A 20,983-nucleotide genomic window follows, 5' to 3' on the forward strand; every position below is an offset into this window, starting at 1 on the left:
TGGGACTAGTTTAGTTTAAACACCCCCGAACAGTAGCTGCACTTTAGAATAGAGTAGATATCACAAAATAATGAGTGTTTGGAAGAGAAGCACTGCAGTAATCCTGGGTGATTTTAAGCTACACATAGATAAAATCAAATTGGCAAAGGTTGCCTCAAGGGCAAGTTCATACAGCTTATTGGGACAGTTTCTTAGAAAAATATATCATAGAACCAACTGGGAAAAGGCTATTTTGGACCAGGTAATGTGTATTAAGACAGGATTAGGTAATGATCTCATAATAAAGGATCCTCGAGGGAAGAGTAATCATAACATGATGAATTTCACATTCAGTTTGAGGGTGAGAAACTTGCATCTGAAACAAGTGTCTTAAACATAAAGGCAATTACAAACATATTGTGAGGAACCTGTTTTTGGAAAAATTTGAAGGGCATTGCGTTGTGGGCATTCTTCCTCCGAAGTTATTTTTAAAAGTTTGCAATATTAATTTGGAGCTGTGAATATGCTATTCTTGAAGAAACCAGAGGAGAGAGCAAGAGGAGGACTCTGGGACAGGCAGTCAGCAGCACCTAGGGGAGAGTGTGAGAGGTGGACTCTGGGACAGGCAGTCAGCAGCACCTAGAGGAGAGTGTGAGAGGAGGACTCTGGGACAGGCAATCAGCAGCACCTAGAGGAGAGAATGAGAGGAAGACTCTGGAACAGGCAGTCAGCAGCACCTAGGGGAGAGTGTGAGAGGTGGACTCTGGGACAGGCAGTCAGCAGCACCTAGAGGAGAGTGTGAGAGGAGGACTCTGGGACAGGCAGTCAGCAGCACCTAGAGGAGAGAATGAGAGGAAGACTCTGGAACAGGCAGTCAGCAGCACCTAGAGGAGAGTGCAAGAGGAGGACTCGGGGACAGGCAGTCAGCAGCACCTAGAGGAAAGAGCAAGAGGAGGACTCTGGGACAGGCAGTCATTAGCACCTAGAGGAAAGCACGAGAGGAGGACTCTGGGGCAGGCAGTCAGCAGCAACTAGAGGAGAAAATTAGAGGAGGACTCTGGGACAGGCAGTCAGCAGCACCTAGAGGAGAGTGCAAGAGGAGGACTCTGGGACAGGCAGTCAGCAGCACCTAGAGGAGTCAGGAGTTGAAGAGAAGTGCGAGAGGAGTCGTGAGTTGAAGAGGAGCTGGGAGTTGAAGAGACGCTGGGAGAGCAGGTGTGACTGAGGGAGTTTGATGAAGAGGGAACGAGGTGATCCTTTGAGTACCGCCGGGTAAGCATATACTACTTTTATTGCTTATAGTTTTTAAGGTCTTATTTTGTGGTTCATCATTTGTAGGGGCTATATTTTGTAACGGCGAGGAGCAGGGAAGAAGGGCCCGAGAGTAATTGATATTAAGTATCTTCCAAAAGGTTTAATTTAATCTAAAGGGGTAAGTCATGGCAGGAGAGCTCAAAGCCGTGGTGTGCTCCTCCAGATCTATATGGGAAACTGGGCACGTTTCCAGTGCCTGGGGCCAGCATGTGTGCGGGAAGTGTCTCCAGCGGCGGCTGGGGACACTGTGGAGCATCTGCGAGGCAAAGAGTATCGTGGATAGCACGTATAAAGAGGTGGTCACACTGCAGGCTAAGAGTCCACAGGCAGGAAGGGAATGGGTGACCACCAAGCAAAGCAAGAGGACTAGGCAAGCAGTGCAGGAATCTCCTGTGGCTGTTCCGCTGCAAAACAGATATACCGCATTGGATATTGTTGGGGGGAATGGCCCCTCAGGGGAAAGCAGCAACAGCCAAATTAATTGCACCGCAGTTAGCTCTGCTGCACAGCGGAGGAGTAAAAAGTGTGGGAATGCAATAGTTATAGGGGATTCAATTGTAAGGGGAATAGTTAGGCGTTTCTGTGGCCGCAAATGAGACTGGAAGGTATGTTGCCGCCCTGGTGCTAGGGTCAAGGATGTCTCAGAGCGGCTAGAGGACATTCTGAAGGGGGGGGGGTGAACAGTCAGTGGTCGTGGTACACATTGGTACAAACGACATAGGTAATAGCAGGATATATTGGATGAATATGTGGCTGAAGAGATGGTGTGAAGGGAAGGGTTTCAGATTCCTGGGGCATTGGGACCGGTTCTGGGGGAGGTGGGACCAGTACAAACTGGACGGGACTGATATCCTAGGGGGAACATTTGCTAGAGTGGTTGGGAAGGGTTTAAACTGAAATGGCAGGGGGATGGGAACCTATGCAAGGAGTCAGAGGAAGGAGAATCAAAGACAAGAACAAAAGACGGAAAGCAGAATAAGAAAAGTGATAGTCAGAGAAATCAAGGGCAAGAATCAAACAGGGCCTCAGTGAAAAAGAGTGGGAATGGGACAAGTAATGTTAAAAAGACAAGCCTTAAGGCTTTGTGCCTTAACGCGAGGAGCATATGCAATAAAGTGGATTAATTAACCGCGCAGATGTAAACAGGTAAGATATAGTCAGGATTAGGGAGACATGGCTGCAGGGTGACCAGGGATGGGAACTGAACATCCAGGGGTATTCAGTATTTAGGAAGGACAGACAAAAAAGAAAAGGTGGTGGAGTTGCATTGCTGGTTAAAGAGGAAATTAATGCAATAGTGAGGAAAGATATTAGCTCCGACGATGTGGAATCTGTATGGGTAGAGCTGAGAAACACTAAGGGGCAAAAAATGTTAGTGGGGGTTGTACATAGACCCCCAAACTGTTGGGGATGTTGGGAATGGCATTAAACAGGAAATTAGAGACACATGTAATAAAGGAACATCTGTAATTATGGGTGACTTTAATATGCATATAGATTGGGCAAATCAAATCAGTAACAATACCGTAGGGGAGGAATTCTGGGAGTGTATATGGGGTGGTTTTCTGGACCAGTACATTGAGGAACCAATGAGAGAACAGGCCATCCTCAACTGGGTATTGTGTAATGAGAAAGGAATAATTGGCAATCTGGTTGTGCAAGGTCCCTTGGGGATGAGCGACCATAATATGATAGAATTCTTCATCAAGATGGAGAGTGACGTAGTTAATTCTGAGACTTGGGTCCTGAATCTTAATAAAAGAAACGACGATGGTATGAGGTGTGAGTTGGCTTTGATGGATTGGGAAACGTTACTTAAAGGGGTGACGGTGGATAGGCAATGGCAAACATTCAACGAGCGCATGGGTGAACTGCAACAATTGTTTATTCCTGTCTGGCGCAAAAGTAAAACAGGAAAGGTGGCCGAACCATGGCTTACAAGGGAAATTAGAGATAGTATTAGATGCAAGGAAGAGGCATACAAATTGGCCAGAAAAAACAACAGACCTGAGGATTGGGAGCAGTTTAGAATTAGCAAAGGAGGACCAAGGGATTGATTAAGAAGGGGAAAATAGAGTATGAAAGTAAGCTTGCGGGGAACATAAAAACTGACTATAAAAGTTTCTATAGGTATGTGAAGAGAAAAAGATTGGTGAAGACAAATGTAGGTCCCTTACAATCAGAAACGGGAATTTATAATGGGGAACAAAGAAATGGCTGACCAACTAAATACATAAGATAAAAGCAAAAAACTGCGGATGCTGGAAATCCAAAAAAACACCTGGAAAAACTCAGCAGGTCTGACAGCATCTGCGGAGAGGAACACAGTTAACATTTCGAGTCCGTATGACTCTTCACCAGAACTAAGGAAAAATAGAAAAGAGGTGAAATATAAGCTGGTTTAAGGGGGGTGGGACAGATAGAGCTGGATAGAGGGCCAGTGATAGGTGGAAATAACTAAAAGATGTGATAGACAAAAGGACAAATAGGTGTTGAAGGTGGTGATATTATCTAAGGAATGTGATAATAGGTGACATTAAGGGTAGAAAGCAGGACGAGCAAGGTACAGATAGCCCTAGTGGGGGTGGGGTGGGGGGGGAAGGGATCAAAATAGGCTAAAAGGTAGAGATAAAACAATGGATGGAAATACATTTAAAAATAATGGAAATAGGTGGGAAAAGAAAAATCTATATAAATTATTGGAAAAAAGGGGGATCGGAAAGGGGGTGGGGATGGAGGAGAGAGTTCATGATCTAAAATTGTTGAACTCAATATTCTGTCCGGAAGGCTGTAAAGTGCCTAGTCGGAAGATGAAGTGCAGGTGATGTACTAAATACATACTTTGGTTCTGTCTTTACAAAGGAGGACACAAATAACATACCAGAAATGTTGGGGAACGCAGGGTTTAGCGAGAGGGAGGAACTGAAAGAAATCAGTATTCGTAGGCAAATGGTGTTGGGGAAATTGATGGGGATTGAAGGCTGATAAATCCCCAGGGCCTGATAATCTACATCCCAGAGTATTTAAGGAAGTGGCCCTAGAGATAGTGGATGCATTGGTGGTCATCTTCCGAGATTCTATAGACTCTGGAATAGTTCCTACAGATTGGGGGGTAGCTAATGTAACCCCACTATTTAAAAAGGGAGGCAGAGAGAAAACAGGGAATTATAGACCAGTCAGCCTGACGTCGGTGGTGGGGAAAATTCTAGAGTTCATTATAAAAGGTTTAATAGCTGAGCATTTGGAAAACAGCGGCAGAATCGGACATAGTCAGCATGGATTTATGAAAGGGAAATCATGCTTGACAAATCTACTGGAATTTTTCGAGGAGAGTTGATGAGGGGGATCCAGTGGATGTGGTTTATTTGGACTTTCAGAAGGCTTTCGACAAAGTTCCACATAAGAGATTGGCATGTAAAATTAAAGCACATGGGATTGGAGGTATTGTATTGAGATGGAATGAAAACTGGTTGGCAGACAGGAAACAAAGAGTAGGAATAAATGGGTCTTTTTCAAAATGGCAGGCAATGACCAGTGGGGTACCACAGGGATCAGTGCTGGGACCCCAGTTATTCACAATATATATTAATGATTTAGATGAGGGAATTAAATGTAATATCTCCAAATTTGCAGATGACACAAAGCTGGGTGGGAGGGTGAGCTGTGAGGAGGATGCAGAGGTGCTTCAGTGTGATTTGGACAAGCTGTGTGAGTGGGCAAATGCATGGCAGATGCAGTATAATGTGGATAAATGTGAGGTTATCCATTTTGGTAGCAAAAACAGGAAGGCAGATCATCTGAATGGCTATAAATTGAGAGAGGGGAATGTGCAATGAGACCTGGGTGTCCTCGTACACCAATCACTGAAGGTAAGCATGCAGGTGCAGCAGGTGGTAAAGGCGGCAAACGGTATGTTGGCCTTCATAGCCAGAGGATTCGAGTACAGGAACAGGGATGTTTTGCTGCAATTATACAGGGCCTTGATGAGATCACACCTGGAATATTGTGTGCAGTTTTGGTCTCCTTATCTGAGGAAGGGTGTACTTGCTATAGAGGGAGTGCAGCGAAGGTTTACCAGACTGATTCTTGGGATGGTGGGACTGACATATGAGGAGAGATTGAGTTGATTAGGACTATATTCGCTGGAGTTCAGAAGAATGAGGGGGGGAATCTCATAGAAACCTATAAAATTCTAACAGGACTAGACAGGGTAGATGCAGGATGTTGCCAATGGTGGGGGAGTCCAGAACCAGGGGTCAAAGTCTGAGGAAATGCGGTAGACCATTTAGGACTGAGATGAGGAGAAATTTCTTCACCCAGAGAGTGGTGAGCCTGTGGAATTCGTTACCACAGAAAGTAGTTGAGGCCAAAACATTGTATGTTTTCAAGGTGTTAGATCTAGCTTTTGGGGCGAAAGGGATCAAAGTGTATGGGGAGAAAGCGGGAGCAGGCTATTGAGTTGGATGATCAGCCATGATCATACTGAATGGCAGAGCAGGCTCGAAGGGCCGAATGGCCTACTCCTGCTCCTAGTTTCTATGTTTCTAAGTAACAGAGATGTCCAGCGAGGAACACCTGGATGAGAGATACTTTGTATATCTAAGTTAAGAACTGCTGTTGCCAGGCTAAAGACTCATGGTGATTTGTTTAAAAACACCTAGCCTAAGAGAACTATTCTTTGAACATCGTAGTCTTTAAGACTCTGTCAGTCATAGAGGTGTGTGTGCACTTTAGAAGCAAGCTGCAAAGAAAAGGCTCTCTCTCTTTCCTGCTCTTTGACCCACCTTTGTGCTGAACTTTCCTCAAACATCTCAGTAGGATAAACCATCTGTTTTATTTTGAGAGTTCACAAAGTCCTGATAAGTAAGAGTCGAGAACAGTTTCACCAAAAAAATCCATCTGAAAGAACATCCAGATCTTTTGTAACCAAAATTCTATTGGGTCAGCAATGTTGAGATCTTCTTGAATTTTATCCTTTTAAAAGAAACTTCCCCATACTCCAGCCTCTGCAGGTGACTGTGTTTGTTCTGTCCTGTTTTGTGTGTGAATGGAGGTTCGAATGTTTTTTTTTCAAAAGGGAAAAAGCGTTCCAAGTTGTAATTTAGAAGTGTATGTTAACCAGTTTAGTTTGTTTTATAATAAATCAAATGTTTTGTGTTTAATAAAAGAAGCCTAGTTAGAGCCTTTTTATGATGGGAATAACAGTATCCAAGGTAAACAATTGGCCAGCTTTGTGGGTGAATTAAACATTTAAATTATTGTTATGACCTGTGGAGAAGTGGGGCTAGAAGTAACTGCACCCTCCACCCATCTCAGTCCATAACAATATGGAGACAGAGTTGGCTAAAGTGGACTTGGAAATAGCTTAAAAGGCAAGACAATGGATTGTCTTTAGGACAATTTAAGGAAATATTACATAACTCTAAGATATATTCCATTGAGGAAAAAAGACTTAGAAGGATGAATCATCCCTAACTAAGTTAAAAATGGTATCAAATTGAAAGAAAGGGCGCATAATGCTGCGAAGATTAGTGGTAGACCTAAAGATTGGGAAAATTTTAGAAACCAAAGGCTGACTAAAAAAAGAACTAGAAATTAGGAGAGTAAATGAGCAAGAAATATAAAAACAGACAGTAAGAGATTCTACAAGTATATAAAAAGCAAAAGAGCAGCTAAAGTAAATTTTGATCACTTGTATGATGAGACTGAGGAATTAATAATGGGAAACAAGGAAACGGCAGACTTGTACCTGTCTTCATGGTAGAAGATACTAAAAGCATACCAGTGATAGTAGAAAATCAAAGGGAAAATGGGAGGGAGGAACCTAAAACAATCACTATTACTAGAGGAAAAAGAACTGGATAAACTAAATGGACTAAAGGCCAAAAGTCCCCTGGATCTGATGTTCTGCATCAGTGTTCTGTAACAGTGTTAAAAGAAGTGGCTGCAGAGAAGGTGGATGTATTGGTTGTAATCTTCCAAAATTCCTTAGATTCAGGAAAGGACTCAGCAGATTGGAAAACTGCAAGTGTAACACCTCCATTCAAGAAAGGAGGGAGAGAGAAAGCAGGTTATTATCGGCCAGTTAGCCTAACATCTGTCATTATGAAAATGCTAGAATCCATTTCTAAGGAAGTCGTAGCAGGACATTTAGAATGTCATTATACAATCAAGCAGAGCCAACATGGTTTTACGGAAGGGAAATAGTGTTTGACAAATTTATTAGAGCTCTTTGAGGATATAATAAGCAGGGTGGATCAAGAGGAAATTAGAAGATGTGTATTTAGATTTTCAGAAGACATTCAATAAGGTATCACATAAAAGTTTACTACACAAGATAACAGCTTATTATATTGGGGATAATATATTTGCATGGATAGAGAATTGGCCAACTAATAAGAAACAGAAAATCAAGATAAATTGGTCATTTTTCAGGTTGGCAAACTGCAATTAATGGAGTGCCACAGGATCAGTGCTGGGGCCTCACTATTTAAAATCTATAATAATTACTTGGATGAAAGGGCAGAATGCATTGTAGCCAAGTTTGCTGGCAACACAAAGATAGGTAGGAAAGCAAGTTGTGAGGAGGATACAAAGCACCTGCAAAGGGATTATAGGTAAGTTAAGTGGGCAAAAATTTGGCAGGCGGAGTATATTGCGGGAAAATGAGGTTGTCCACTTTGGTAGGAAGAATAGAAAAGCAGAATATTATTTAAATGGAGAGTACAGAACTCTACAGTACAGAGAGATCTGGGTGTCTTTGTACATGAATAACAAGAAGATAGCATGCAGATGTAGCACATCATTATGAAGGTAAATGGAATGTTGGCCTTTATTGCATGTGGGATGGAATATAAAAGTACGGAATAAAGCTACAGCTGCACAGAGCATTGGTGAAACGACACCTAGTACTGTGTACAGTGTTAGGAGGGATATACTTGCTTTGGAGGCAGTTCAGAGAAGGTTTACCAGGTTGATACATACGAACATGGGATGAAGGCGCTGTTGTATGAGATAAGCTTGAGCCTACTCTCATTGGAATTTAGAAGAATGAAAGATAATCTTATTGAAACGTACAAGATTGTGAGGGGGTGCCTGACAGGGGAGATGATGAGAGGATGCTTTCCTTCACGGGGGAATCTAGAACTGGGGGGCACAGCTTCAAAATAAGGGGTCTCCCATTTAAGATGAAGAATAAGGGGGAATTTTGTTTGAGGATCGTTAGTCTTTGGATTCACTTCCAGAGAGAGCAGTGGAGGCTGGGACATTGAAAAGATTCATGGCTGAGTTAGATGTATTTTTGATCTAAAAGGGAGTCAGGCAGTGTGGCCACCATCAGATCACCCATGATCTTACTGAATGATGGAGCAGGCTCTTGGAGCTGAATGGCCGACCCTTGCATTTTCCTATCAAGACATGAATTTCCATAGGTAATGTGTACATGAACATTTTCCTTCAACAGCTGCTTTGGTCACCATATATTTCCACTCAAAACAAATTATCACATGTATGTGTACTTTAATTAAAATGAATTTGCATATGCAACCTTGACATAATGCAAATACGCAGTCACAACCAGATGAACACACAACACTTGTAGAATTTTGTATCTTTATTATAATCGATAAACTTTAGTGTAAAACGAGGGACCTCTGGAGCAAGACAGAAAGGAGACAAAGGGAAAGAATTCTACAGTCTTTTGAAACGTATATTAGAAGCTTAATTTCATGGAAAGCTCAACAAAATAACAAGCTCTCTTCAACATACTCAGCTTTTATGATCTTCTCTTCATAAGTAAACATAGGATATTGCTAGATTAAACTAACATTGTTTTAAGCCAATATGGATGTTTGAAAAAGCCACTATGCTTTGACTTTCTTCTGGGACAGGTTAATCTTGTCACCCAAACTGAGAGCCATTCCCTGTAAGATAACAAACATAGGTGAACAGGGGATGACATACAGGGTACTTGCTAAGTGCATTCAAGCGCAGTTTAAGATTCAGTGCTTACAAGAACAAGACTTTTCTGACAAAAATAAGATAATGGTTAACTAATATTGATAGTGTAAATTACCAATTACCTGACTCTTTGCCCGAATGCGTATGTGACCAGTCACAGGAGCATCTGGTCCAAGGTGAACTGGTTTCTCTATGCTGACATTTGCAAGTGCATCTTCTCCAAATATGGAACGAGCATAGAGGTTGGCAGCCATAAAGCCACAATAACCAGAAAGAGCCTGAAATATAAAAAAAAATTCACATTAAGTTGCCAAGTTGTGCATAATTCAAGCTGTTATTTGATTCATCAAGAGTCTTTCCTAAAACAAACTAATACAGGGAAACTCCCTGAACAAAAATTATTTGAAGCACAAATGTGATGCTGTGAGTCATGCCAAAGGTGCAAGAAATGGAGAAATTGATCTTAAATAAGTTACTGAAATTTATTTAAAGATAAAAATTGAGAAACTGTCCATAAAGTGAATTTGTAAACAATTTTTTAGTAAAAGGTTCCCCAAAAATATTGTATTTGTAGAATTAGAGGAATCCTTTAAAAACTGCAGTTCAGACCTCTGCAATGTTGCAGTGAAAACCTGAAGTTTGAGGGTGTGTGTGTGTAAAGAAGCACCCCATCTATCCCCAATAGATCCTTGAGGCTAAATATTAATTAGAGATTATACCGTAACCAGAATGGGATTGCCTCACATACAAAAACAAAGAAATAACATTCATATGTCACACATGAACAATGCACTACTTTACATACAAAATGTAAATAAGTTTTTGTTAATTAAGGGGTTTCTTAATTCATATCTTGTCTTAGATTTGAACAATCTATATCTATAATAACTTAAAAATCTCACTTACACAATGCACAATATGCTTCCTGTTACATGTAAAATTGCTGCTCCTACTTTTTGGTTCATACTCCTAATATGACTCACACCTGGACTTCCAGTTGTCAATTTGGGATGCTGAGCCGAGTAATGCTGTTTTAAACAGTTTCATTCTTTTCAGACTTTATGTTCTCTGAAGTGTTTTTACTGTGCCTGTATATTTCAATTTTTTAAGCTGCAGTGAAGGAGCAGAGCTGGACAGATCCATCTCACTGTATGTGCTTGATACATATGCCTGTAATTGTTTTGTTTTGCACATGCTACAAAGGAGGGGGAAGAAATGAGTATTGGGTCTGACTCCCAAGCATGTGCACATCTCATTTACCTGCCAAGCTACATGACCCATTTCCCACTTCCCCCACTCTTTTCCCAGATGCTACTCGTGAAACAGAAGCCTGGATCAGAGCCTGAAGCTTTGTGAAAAACGTTTCAATCAAGGGATAGGTCTGGTCACATTCTCTTGGGCTCAATACTGATGTACCACAACACCCATCTCTCTGCTCTCAGGACTAGGAACCTCTCTCCCAGTTCTGAGATTCTGGATATGCTTCCCCATTCTGCTGCTAGGTTCTGTCACCTTAACACTACTTCCAGAGTGGTGCCAGCCATTTTATCTAAAGCAGAGTAATACCCACGGTCTTCAATGCAGCAAACCCCCTGTCACTACCTCTAAACTCCTACACCCATCTTCAATCTACTGTAATAGTGGCAAAATGCTGCGGGTGCTGGAAATCTGAAGCAAAACAAAAAATGCTGGAAAAACTCAGCAGGTCTGATAGCATCTGTGGAGAGAAAGACAATGTTGTTTCGAGTCCGTATGACTCTTCTTCACGCTGAAGAAGTCATATGGACTCGAAACATTAACTCTGTCTTTCTCTCCACAGATGCTGTCAGACCTGCTGAGTTTTTCCTTTTTTTACTTTTGTTTCAATCTACTTAGTTTGCTTACAACTTATGAATATCCCAGGCTTAAAAAAATTTTGAACATATAAAGGGTCATATACGAAGCATGATTTTGAGAAAAATGATAAATCTTGAAATTATTTCCACTGTAAATCCTGCAGTGGTATTATCAAAATCAGAATCTGACTTATTCTGCCTTTAGATTGCTCCATGATTTACCAATACAAAGCAAAAGACCTCTCATGTAACACTGGCTCAAACTATATCTGTGTCAGCATGCAGCTCTGTGATAATTCCACAAGGTGGCAGTGCACAGTAAGGCTCAAAATATATTCAATGAGTCGGTTTCTTTATAATGACATGCTCTTCCAATCCCTCTCCTCAGAGAATTACACAGACCACCCACATTTCAGAATAGATCCATTAACCCAAACACCCAGAAAAGCTGCAGTTCACACACTAAGGTTTTATCGTCCAGATCTTGCCATCAAACTTCTGAGAGATTATTTCAAGAGAGAGTCTCTGGGGCACCTCACTGGTCAACAGTCCTGTCACATTTCTCTGCTGTGTAAAAAAAAAATTACAAAGAAACTCACCCGTAGCTGCATAACATTGTACTAAAGAAACTTTTTCCTATCCTATTCATAGTCCTCCCATCTCACCCACTCGGCCCACCCATCCACATTCTCCACTTCTCCTTTAGACCATCCAACCTCCTCTCAATCCTCATGGCCCATCTGTCCCTAACACCAGTGCAGCCCACCCAACCCCTTCATCTTGCTCTGAATATTGCATATACAATACCAAGTCAGAATGACAAGTAAGACATTTTTTTTTAAAAAAGCACATTAATACTCCAAATGTCATACCTTATCTAATGCAACCTTCTGTAGCACAGTTGATATCAGAAGCAGAATATCTGCAGCACTCTAACTGACCTCTCCACAAGATAGCTCGGACTCTTATCTGCAGCCTGACCTTTAACTGACCCTAAACTTAAAAGAACGCAGAGCAATTATACCATGTAGTTAAAAAATGTACACCAAAATTTCAGCAGAATATGTTGTGTTTCACAGTGCACAACTTTCCTGTCCTTGTAAAACAGCACATGCTCTGACTTGTCACAAGCAGCACTAAGAGATTCAGTGGGCGAAGTCTCTTCCATCTTTATTCATGACTCAGTCTTTTGACATTCAGTAATAGCGTCAAGACTCTTCTCTGCACTGCCCCTACAGCTTGACTGTTAGCCTGTGTTTCAGTGACCAAAATGAACACAGTATTTAAGGTTCAGTGAAGCCTGAGCACAATTAAGTTTAATTATAAATTTCTCAACTTTATGATCTACTGTCTAGCTACACGGTTCCACATTTATTGGCTTTGTTGATTTCTGCTCTGTATTGGCTGAATATGTTGAGGACTGAGTTTATGAAGACTTTGTCTTTATCCTCAATGACTTTAACGCCAAATATGAAGTACGTGTGTTGCTTTTTCCTTCCTGAATGCAATGCAGCTGCCTGCATTCACTTTCATCTGCAGTCTGTGTTGTGTCCTTTTTATTTAGTTTTTCAATTTGATTCAGATATGCTAATTAAAAACAGTAGTAGTCCCAGTACTGAGTTCTGGAATAAATCTTTTCTACTAAAAAACCATATTTGCATGTTTCATAATAATGCATCAAAATTTGAGGTGCTCCCTTTTGAGCTTACTTTATTTAATTGAGCTATTTTTAAAAATCCTGTGAAAAGTTCAATGCCACAAAAAATGTTCAGTAAAAAGCTTCACCATACTTAATCTTTCAATGTTTTAAGTATTTCTCCACAACTTCTGTTTTAAAAGTTTGAATTTTTTTGATGCACTTGAAATGAGAAATTGCTACATCGTCACCATGTGAAGGTTAAAGAGTGACAAAAATGGAAGATTTGGGGCAAGTGCATGGATCGAGAAGTTACCAATTTTTGGATGGGTAGAAAAATACTTAACGGATTTCGATTAGTTAACAGTAAAAATGCAGAAAATGGTAACAACTTGTAAGCAAGAAGATCTCCTGTGACAGTGTTCATGGCAAGTCACAAGATACACTGTTAGAAAAAAGTCCATCAAATACTAATGGGAAGTTTCAGTACCAATCAGCACTCACCTCTGGGAAGCAGAAATAGCTGGTCTGTTGGTACAGCATTTATCACAATGTAATTAGGTGAATGGTTAAAAGGAAAGTAGTCTTCCTTTCTGAAACCTGATTGGTCCAAGGACAGTACACTGAATTTGTAACCTAATGCTTGAGCTTGGGATTCTCATTCTAATGTTGAAATCCCTTAATGGTCCCACCCTTCTCCATCTCGATATCCTGCTTCAGCTCTAAAGGGACCCCCAAAAACTATCCCTTTCTCAGACTTTGGCCTTTGTGCATCTCAACCCCACCCTACACTCCAGGACTGCCGGCTTGGCCGTCTGCCCCACATTCTAGAAATCCCTCACTAAGTATATCTGCTACTCTACCTCCCTTGCCTCATTTAAAAACAGTCCCAAAAACTCCATGGACTAACTACTTTTTCAGTCTAGCATCCATTTTTGCCTGGTAATGCCTCCGAAGTGCCTTTAGACGTTTTTCTAGATTTAATGTGCCATAAATAATAATAAATGAGGTGCCGCTGCTGGTGTTGATTGGTTGAAGCAACTCCACACTACATCAGAAACAGAGCTCATAGGTCCTAAGCAATACAGGCTGATTTAAAGCCAATCAAGTACCATCTTGCAGCGAGCACCACCTCAACAAACAACAATTATAACAACTTGCTTCTATGCTGGCAAAGTGAGGCAGTGAGCAAAACAGACCAGCAAATTCCCAAGTTTGATAACTAGTCTGTGCAAAGTTAGCTTATCTCAGCTAAGTTGGAGTTAGGACCGAGAAGTTTAACTGATGGTCCAACCCTTGCTTCTGCAATAGTGCAGTGATTTCATCCAGTGACTCATTATGCCGTGCAGACTGCCAAGATATTGGACGGAAATGTGCATGGACTCTGGACAAAGATGAGATTTCGCTGAAATATGGTATTCCTTTGACTGAATAGTCTGCCAATATTCACTGTTGAGCAATGTTCACTCGGAAAAGTTACCAGAGAATATCCAATACAGTGCAGCATAGCGAGAAATCAACATCAAGAAAAATTAACAAAGGGTTTCAAGGACTGGCAAAGTGTCTTACAAACACCAACAGGTTTCTGGTGGAGATTTTTACATTGTCATCTTCAATCTTACTTGTCCATGAAAATGTAACCAACATGTAATGTTGGAAATGTAATCAACAGGGCAGGATATAAAGAAGCATTTAGCTCTAGAATCGTATAACAGGAGTCGGCCATTTGGTCCATGTTTGTGCTGGACCTTGGAAAGAACTATCCAGTTATAGAAATGCCCTTACCCTCTAGTCCTATAATTTCTCATTTTCAAATATTTATCCAATTCCCTTTGAAAAGTTACTTTTGAATCTGTTTCAGACACCCTTTCAAGTAGTGCAATTCAGACTGTGACAATTCCCCATGTTAAAATTAATTTTTTTGTTTCCCTCTGGTTTGTTTTTTGCCAATTATCTGTGCCTATATGTCTGGTTACCAACCCTCCTGCAAAGGATCAGTTTCTCCTAATGTACTTTATTTAAATCCCTGAATTTTGCATGCCAATATTAAATCTCCATTTAAGCTTCTCTGTCCTAAGGAGGACAACCCCAGCTTCTCCAATAAAAACAGCAAGTGCTGGAAAAACTCAGCAGGTCTGGCAACATCTGTGGAGAGAGAAACAGTCAACGTTTCAAGTACAATATGACTCTTCTTCGGAACTCCAGTCTCACTACATAACACATCCCTTGTCCCCAGTACCATTCTGATAAATCTCCTCTGCAAGGCCTTGACATCCTCCCTAAAGTGTGGTGCCCAGAATTAGCCTCTGATGCTTAACCAATTACTTATCAGAGTTAACCAAAACTTCCTTGTTTTTGTGCTCAATGCCTCTACTTATAAAAAATCAAGGATTCTGTACGTCTCTTTCAGCAGCCTTAAAAACTTGTTCAGTCACCTTTCAAAATCTGTATATGTGAACTCAGATTTCTGTTCCTGCATCTGCTTTACTGTTTACCATTTAATTTATATTACTTCTCATCATTTTTCCCTCCAAAATGTATCACTTCACGTTTCTCCACGTTAAATTTCATCAGCCTGTTGATGCCCTCTTAAAGTTGACTTCATCCTTCACACAGTTCACTAGGCTTTTTGTCGCCTGCAAACTTTGAAATTATACCTTTGATATTCCAAGTCCAGGTCATCAGTATGTATCAAAAAGAGGACACCACTGTATACTTTCTTCGACTCTGAAATAATGTTTTACCATTGCTCTTTGCTTTCTTTCTCTCGGCTGATTTCCTAGGAATGGTGCCACTGTCCCTTCAATCCCACGAGTTTCATATTTGTTCAAATGTCCATTGAGTGGTGCTTTAAACACCTTCCGAAACTTCACTTACAGACATTATGGAGACAAACTTATTGCAAAAAAGATTCAAAATAATAAATATTAATTTTGCCCAAGATAAGAATTGGGGTCCCAAAGACCAATTGAGATCAGGTGGGGAGAGTGGATTTGTGGAGGAAATCAACATTGTACAAAGAAAGAAAAATGATCAAGTGCTTGGGATTTTTTTTTATAAATATGCTGATTACTTTCAAAACTTCTATGTCAAAGCAGTACACACCTTCTCTGGGGTCAAACACTTCATGTTGGTAGATCTAAGAATGTGCTGCAAGTATTCATTTAGGTCAGTAATGTTTGTGTTAACTGTAACCTTAAACAGAAAACAAAACAAATTAGAATAATTCAATCATTCATGAAAACTTACTTTAATCTATAAAAGCGAAATATTCTTTTGGTAAACTGTTACTATACCTTGTTTTCCCATTCAAACTCTGCCCACATCTGACGAAACTCTGCATCAGTGCACAAGGCAGGCTGAATATAGTCCATGATATCAATGTGAATATCACTCAGTACCACGCAGTTTCGATCGCTGGCAGCTCCAGATATATCATACACTGCAAGCACAGATATGAGACACAACTGTCAGTGAAGTAGTTGGTTCAATTCTTTCATAGGGAAAAGTCACTTCACAAGTTCAAACTAAAAACTATATTCAAATTTCAATTTCTCATTGGAGAGAATATTAAAACACATTAGCTTAAACATAGACTACCCCATTCTTTTCAATGGCTAAAAGAAAATGGCTGGTTTAAAAAAAAATCCACCAAATCTTAATTTAATAAAGCAGAAAGTAACAATTGCAAGTATAGCATTTCTTTGGTCAAAAACAGTTCTTTGCGTTATTGCCAAACATAAAATTCCTACTCACCTATATTACCAAAAATGATACCATTTTCTGTTGAAGCTACTTTCACATTCGCCTTAATGTTAGCAAAATCATGAGGAGCCAGCGTCAGAGGTGAAGGTTTCTCGACCAGTTTAAGATCACCTGTTGGAAACAAAGCAAACATGATTCACATTTAACACTTGCTAATCCCAAATCTTTATCAAAGGGTAACGTGAAAGAATGATCAATACAGTCAAAAATAGAAAACAGGGCATAAAACTTGTCCATGGTGGAGCGCTTAGGCTGCCATTTCAGTGCAGCACTGAGGGAAGTCTACATTGTGACAGCTGAATTCTTTCAGATGAGATGTTAAAACGAAGCTTCAACTGCTACGATTATTAACCAGATGTAAAAGATCCCATGGCACTATCTGTAGAAGAGCAGTTGGTTGTAAAACACTTTAGGACATTCTAAAGACATGAAAGGTGTATAATTAGGACCTTTGGTTTCTTCTCTGGACTCAAAGTATTAAAGCACTGACTCTGTTTCTCTCTCCACAGATTCTGCCAGACCTGCTGAGTTTTTTTTCCAGCATTTTATTTTTATTTAAGCCAAGGGGCGACACTGACAGAGTATTGGAGTTGGAGTGCATCATGTCTTTAAGGAAAACAAAATATACAGGTTTAAAAGAGGGAGGAATATCACAAGGCATTAATGTTTGTAATTTGAATATTTGAGTAAAAGAAACAACCAAAGGTCCGGAATTTATACCTTTCATGTCTTTAGAATGTCCTAAATTGTTTTACAGTCAACTGCTCTTCTACACATCGTGCCATGGGATCTTTTACATCTGGTTAATGGTGATGCTTCATTTCCGAAGTTGTCATATTGGGCTTGAAATGTTAGCTCTGTTTCTCCCCACAGATGCTGCCAGACCTGCTGAGTTTTTCCAGTATTTTGTTTTTATTTCAGATCTCCAGCATGCGCAGTATGTTACTTTCATTTTAATCCCTCAGCCTCTTTAGTAATGCAAAAAATATCCCATTTCCGGATGATAGTCACTTTGTTGTAAAAGCAATCTAATTGAGGTTAACAACTCCTCACTCACGTCTGTGAATGTAACTGAACACCAAAATCTTAACTTGAGACCTTTCTGATCTGCGGCATACTTAGTGCATTTACCAATTGAGTGATGAAGGGTGAGGAAGCGGGTTTGAATGGAGATATATCACAGTTCTCGCCCTTCTTCCCCACTCCGCTCTGCCAGTGAGTTTGCAGGCAGGGAGAACCTACCCTCCCCACCACCTCACAAGGCCACTTAAGGGTCCATCACTGGCCCCCTTTCCAAAAGTGGGTGCCAACACCCACTCCTTTAGTGTTCCCTTCCTGTCTGGCCTTTCCATCACAATCCCCAGCCCCCTCAGGCCTTCCCCTCCCAACCTCACCACAACACTCCCCACACTGTGAGCTCCGGCACTTAAGATTGGCTGGATTTCTTGTGGTCCTAGCAGCGCACTCCCAGGACGACAGTGCTGCTGGCCAATCAGATTGGCCGGGAGCTATCCGAGGCAGGACGCCCTCCCGAGTTTTTTTTTTGGGGGGGGGGGGGGGGTCCTGCCACCAGCCAATTAACGCTTCATGGAGTGCTATATGGCTGCGGGGTTACAGTGATTTGCAAGGATAGGTTTCCCGCTGACTCTTCAGGTGGCGGGCAGCAGGGAGGACACTGCATTCAAAAAATTCTCCCCAGCATCTTGGACTTAACTGTTAAAACCTACCCAATGTGGCTAATTCCAGAGTGCAGTTCTGAAGTGTGTCGCTGGTTTGATTGACCACAAGTACATCAAGTACAATGTCATACTGATTAACATGGACATAGGCTTCTGCATACACTGGATCAGAGAAACCAGTCAGCTGCGTAACCTGCAAGGGACAAGAATATGATTAGTCCAATGTTCCTTTCGACTAGACAGCCAGCAATAAATTTTACTGAAAGAAAATGCATGTTGGTAAGCGGTGATGTGAAGTATTTTAGGATAAAAATAAAAAGGTGATAATCAGGCTTGCCTAACACAGGAGGGCTGTACAATGAAAGAAACATTATTTGCTCAATATCGGTTAATGATTTATCTAATTTGGAAATACCACACGCTTCCATCATGTACTGTAGATTATCCATTCCCAATTACCGAATGCAGCAGAATTTCAGAACTTATGGATTTAACTGCATAATAATGGTTTACTATCAAAGGAAAAATGATGAAAATGCAGTCAGATTATGCACAATGGCCTATAGCTTGCTGTCATAACAGTGGCAAGACAAAAAGCACTCACTGTTATTTATCAAATGCTGCAGCAACTTCAGGCAAGAGCAAATGTGAGGCTAAACAAAGATACCAAAAATTATTGCCCCAGAGGTGATCATCTACTGTTAACTTTGTGAAAACTGCATCGCCCAGACTGTCTCACCACTGAAATGCATTTAGCAGCGTGAAACTGCGCATTTGCATGTTAGATATGAACTAAGCTTACACAGTGAGTTAAATCAAATCATTTCTTATCTAAGTACCAATTTAATGATGCCAGTCAACACCTCTGGCACTGAAAATTAACTAATACGAATCAGGAGTGTCAATCCTTCAGGTATTAATTATTGGAGATATTAAATATAAAACGTAACTTTTTTAAACTTTCCATTTTTTTCCTCTTATTTTTCTCTCTCAATCTAATCTTAAAAGTCACTATCCTGATCTCTCTGTACTTGATTTGGCATTGAATTCACCCATTCTACAATTCCTTCTCAGTCCTTGCAATGTCAATTTCACAATCCATCAATCTGATCGGTTAAAGAGATACATAGTTGCCTTCACTTACATCCCAGATATCCTGTTTCCCTTGCTGCACCATTATCAGCTCATACTTACAGCAACTTGAAAAAATGTAAAAACCTAAACATGTAAGGACAAGACTAACTACGAACAAGCAGCAGTAGGCTATTCGGCCCCTCGAGCCTGCTCCGCCTTTTAATAAGATCATGGCAGATCTGACAGTAACCTCAAATTTGCATCCCATCTACCCCCAATAACCTATAATCCCTTTGCGTACCAAGAATCTACCCACCTCTGCTTTAAAAATATTTAAAGACTCTGCTTCCACTCCCTTTACAGGAAGAGTTCCAGAGACTCATGACCCTCGGAGAAAAAATTTTGCCTCACCTCCATTTTAAATGGGTGACCCCTTGTTCTAGATTCTCCCACAAGAGGAAACATCCTATCCACAGTCACCCCATCAAGTCCCCTCAGGATCTTATATGTTTCAATCAAGTTGCCCCTTACTCTTCTAAACTCCAGCGGCTACAAGACTAGTCTGTCCAACCTTTCCTCATAAGGCAATCCGTCCATTCCAGGTATTAGTGTGGTAAACCTTCTCTGAACTGCTTCCAACGTATTTCCATCCTTCCTGAAATAAGGTGACCTATACTGCACACAGTACTCCAGATGTGGTCTCACTAGCGCTCTGTATAACTGAAGCATTAACCTCCCTACTTTCGTATTCAATTCCCCACCCAATAAATTATAACATTCTATTAGTTTTCCTATTTACTTACTGTACCCGCATGCTAGCCTTTTGCAATTCATGCACTAAGACACCCAGGTGCCCTTGCATCTGAGCTCTGCAATCTCTCATCATTTAGATAATGTCTTTCTTTTATTCTTCTTGCCAAAATGGACAATTTCACATTTTCCCACATTGTACTCCATCTGCCAGATCTTTGCCCACTCACTTAACCTATCTATATTTTTTTGTAGCCTCCTTATTTCCTCTTCACAAATTAGTTTCCTACCTATCTTTGTGTCATCAGCAAATTTGGTAACCCATCCCATCCATACAAGTCATTTATATAAACTGTAAACAGTTAAGGTCCCAGCACTGATCCCTGTGGCACACCACTCATTACATCTTGCCAACGTGAAAAAGATCCATTTATGCCAACTCTCTGCTTCCTGTTAGCCAGCCAATCTTCTATCCATGCCAATATATTACCGTCTATACCATGAGCTTTTATTTTCCACAATAACCTTTGATGTGGCACGTTATCAAATGCCTTCTGGAAATCCAAGTACAGTACATCCACTGGTTCCCCTTTATCCACAGCAGATGTTACTCCCTCAAAGAAGTCCAATAACTTGGTTAAATATGATTTCGTTTTCACAAAACCTTGCTGACTCTGCCTGATTATCCTGAACTTATCCAAGTGCCCTGCTATAGCTTCTTTAATAATAGCTTCTAACATTTGCCCTATGACAGATGTTAAGCTAACTGGCCTGTAGTTTCCTGATTTCTGTCTCCCTCCCTTTTTCAATAAAGGAGTTACATTTGCTATCTTCCAATCTAATGGAACCTTTCCTGAATCTCGGAGTTTTGGAAAATTAAAACCAATGCATCAACTATCTCACTAGCCACTTCTTTTGAGACCCTAGGATGAAGTCCATCAGGACCTGGGCACTTGTCAACCCGCAGCTCCAGCGATTTACTCAGTACCACT

General features: G+C 40.7%; 1 protein-coding gene across 2 annotated transcripts in view; it reads right to left on the reverse strand.

Moving 5' to 3' along the window:
* Positions 1–8,887: 8,887 nt before the first annotated feature.
* The window catches only part of copb1 (COPI coat complex subunit beta 1), a 51,878-nt gene continuing 39,782 nt past the window's right edge, over positions 8,888–20,983 (reverse strand). For both annotated transcript variants that reach the window (XM_078549226.1, XM_078549227.1), the window contains exons 17-22: positions 18,216–18,360; positions 16,480–16,599; positions 16,020–16,165; positions 15,829–15,918; positions 9,375–9,530; positions 8,888–9,215 (exon numbers count right to left, since the gene is read on the reverse strand). In XM_078549226.1, the coding sequence (XP_078405352.1) occupies positions 9,156–9,215; positions 9,375–9,530; positions 15,829–15,918; positions 16,020–16,165; positions 16,480–16,599; positions 18,216–18,360 (717 nt within the window). In that variant the 3' untranslated portion in view covers positions 8,888–9,155. The remainder of the gene's footprint in view (positions 9,216–9,374; positions 9,531–15,828; positions 15,919–16,019; positions 16,166–16,479; positions 16,600–18,215; positions 18,361–20,983) is intronic.

This window comes from Cetorhinus maximus, chromosome 9, assembly GCF_964194155.1.
Source record: "Cetorhinus maximus chromosome 9, sCetMax3.hap1.1, whole genome shotgun sequence".
Taxonomy (NCBI): Eukaryota; Metazoa; Chordata; class Chondrichthyes; order Lamniformes; family Cetorhinidae; genus Cetorhinus; species Cetorhinus maximus.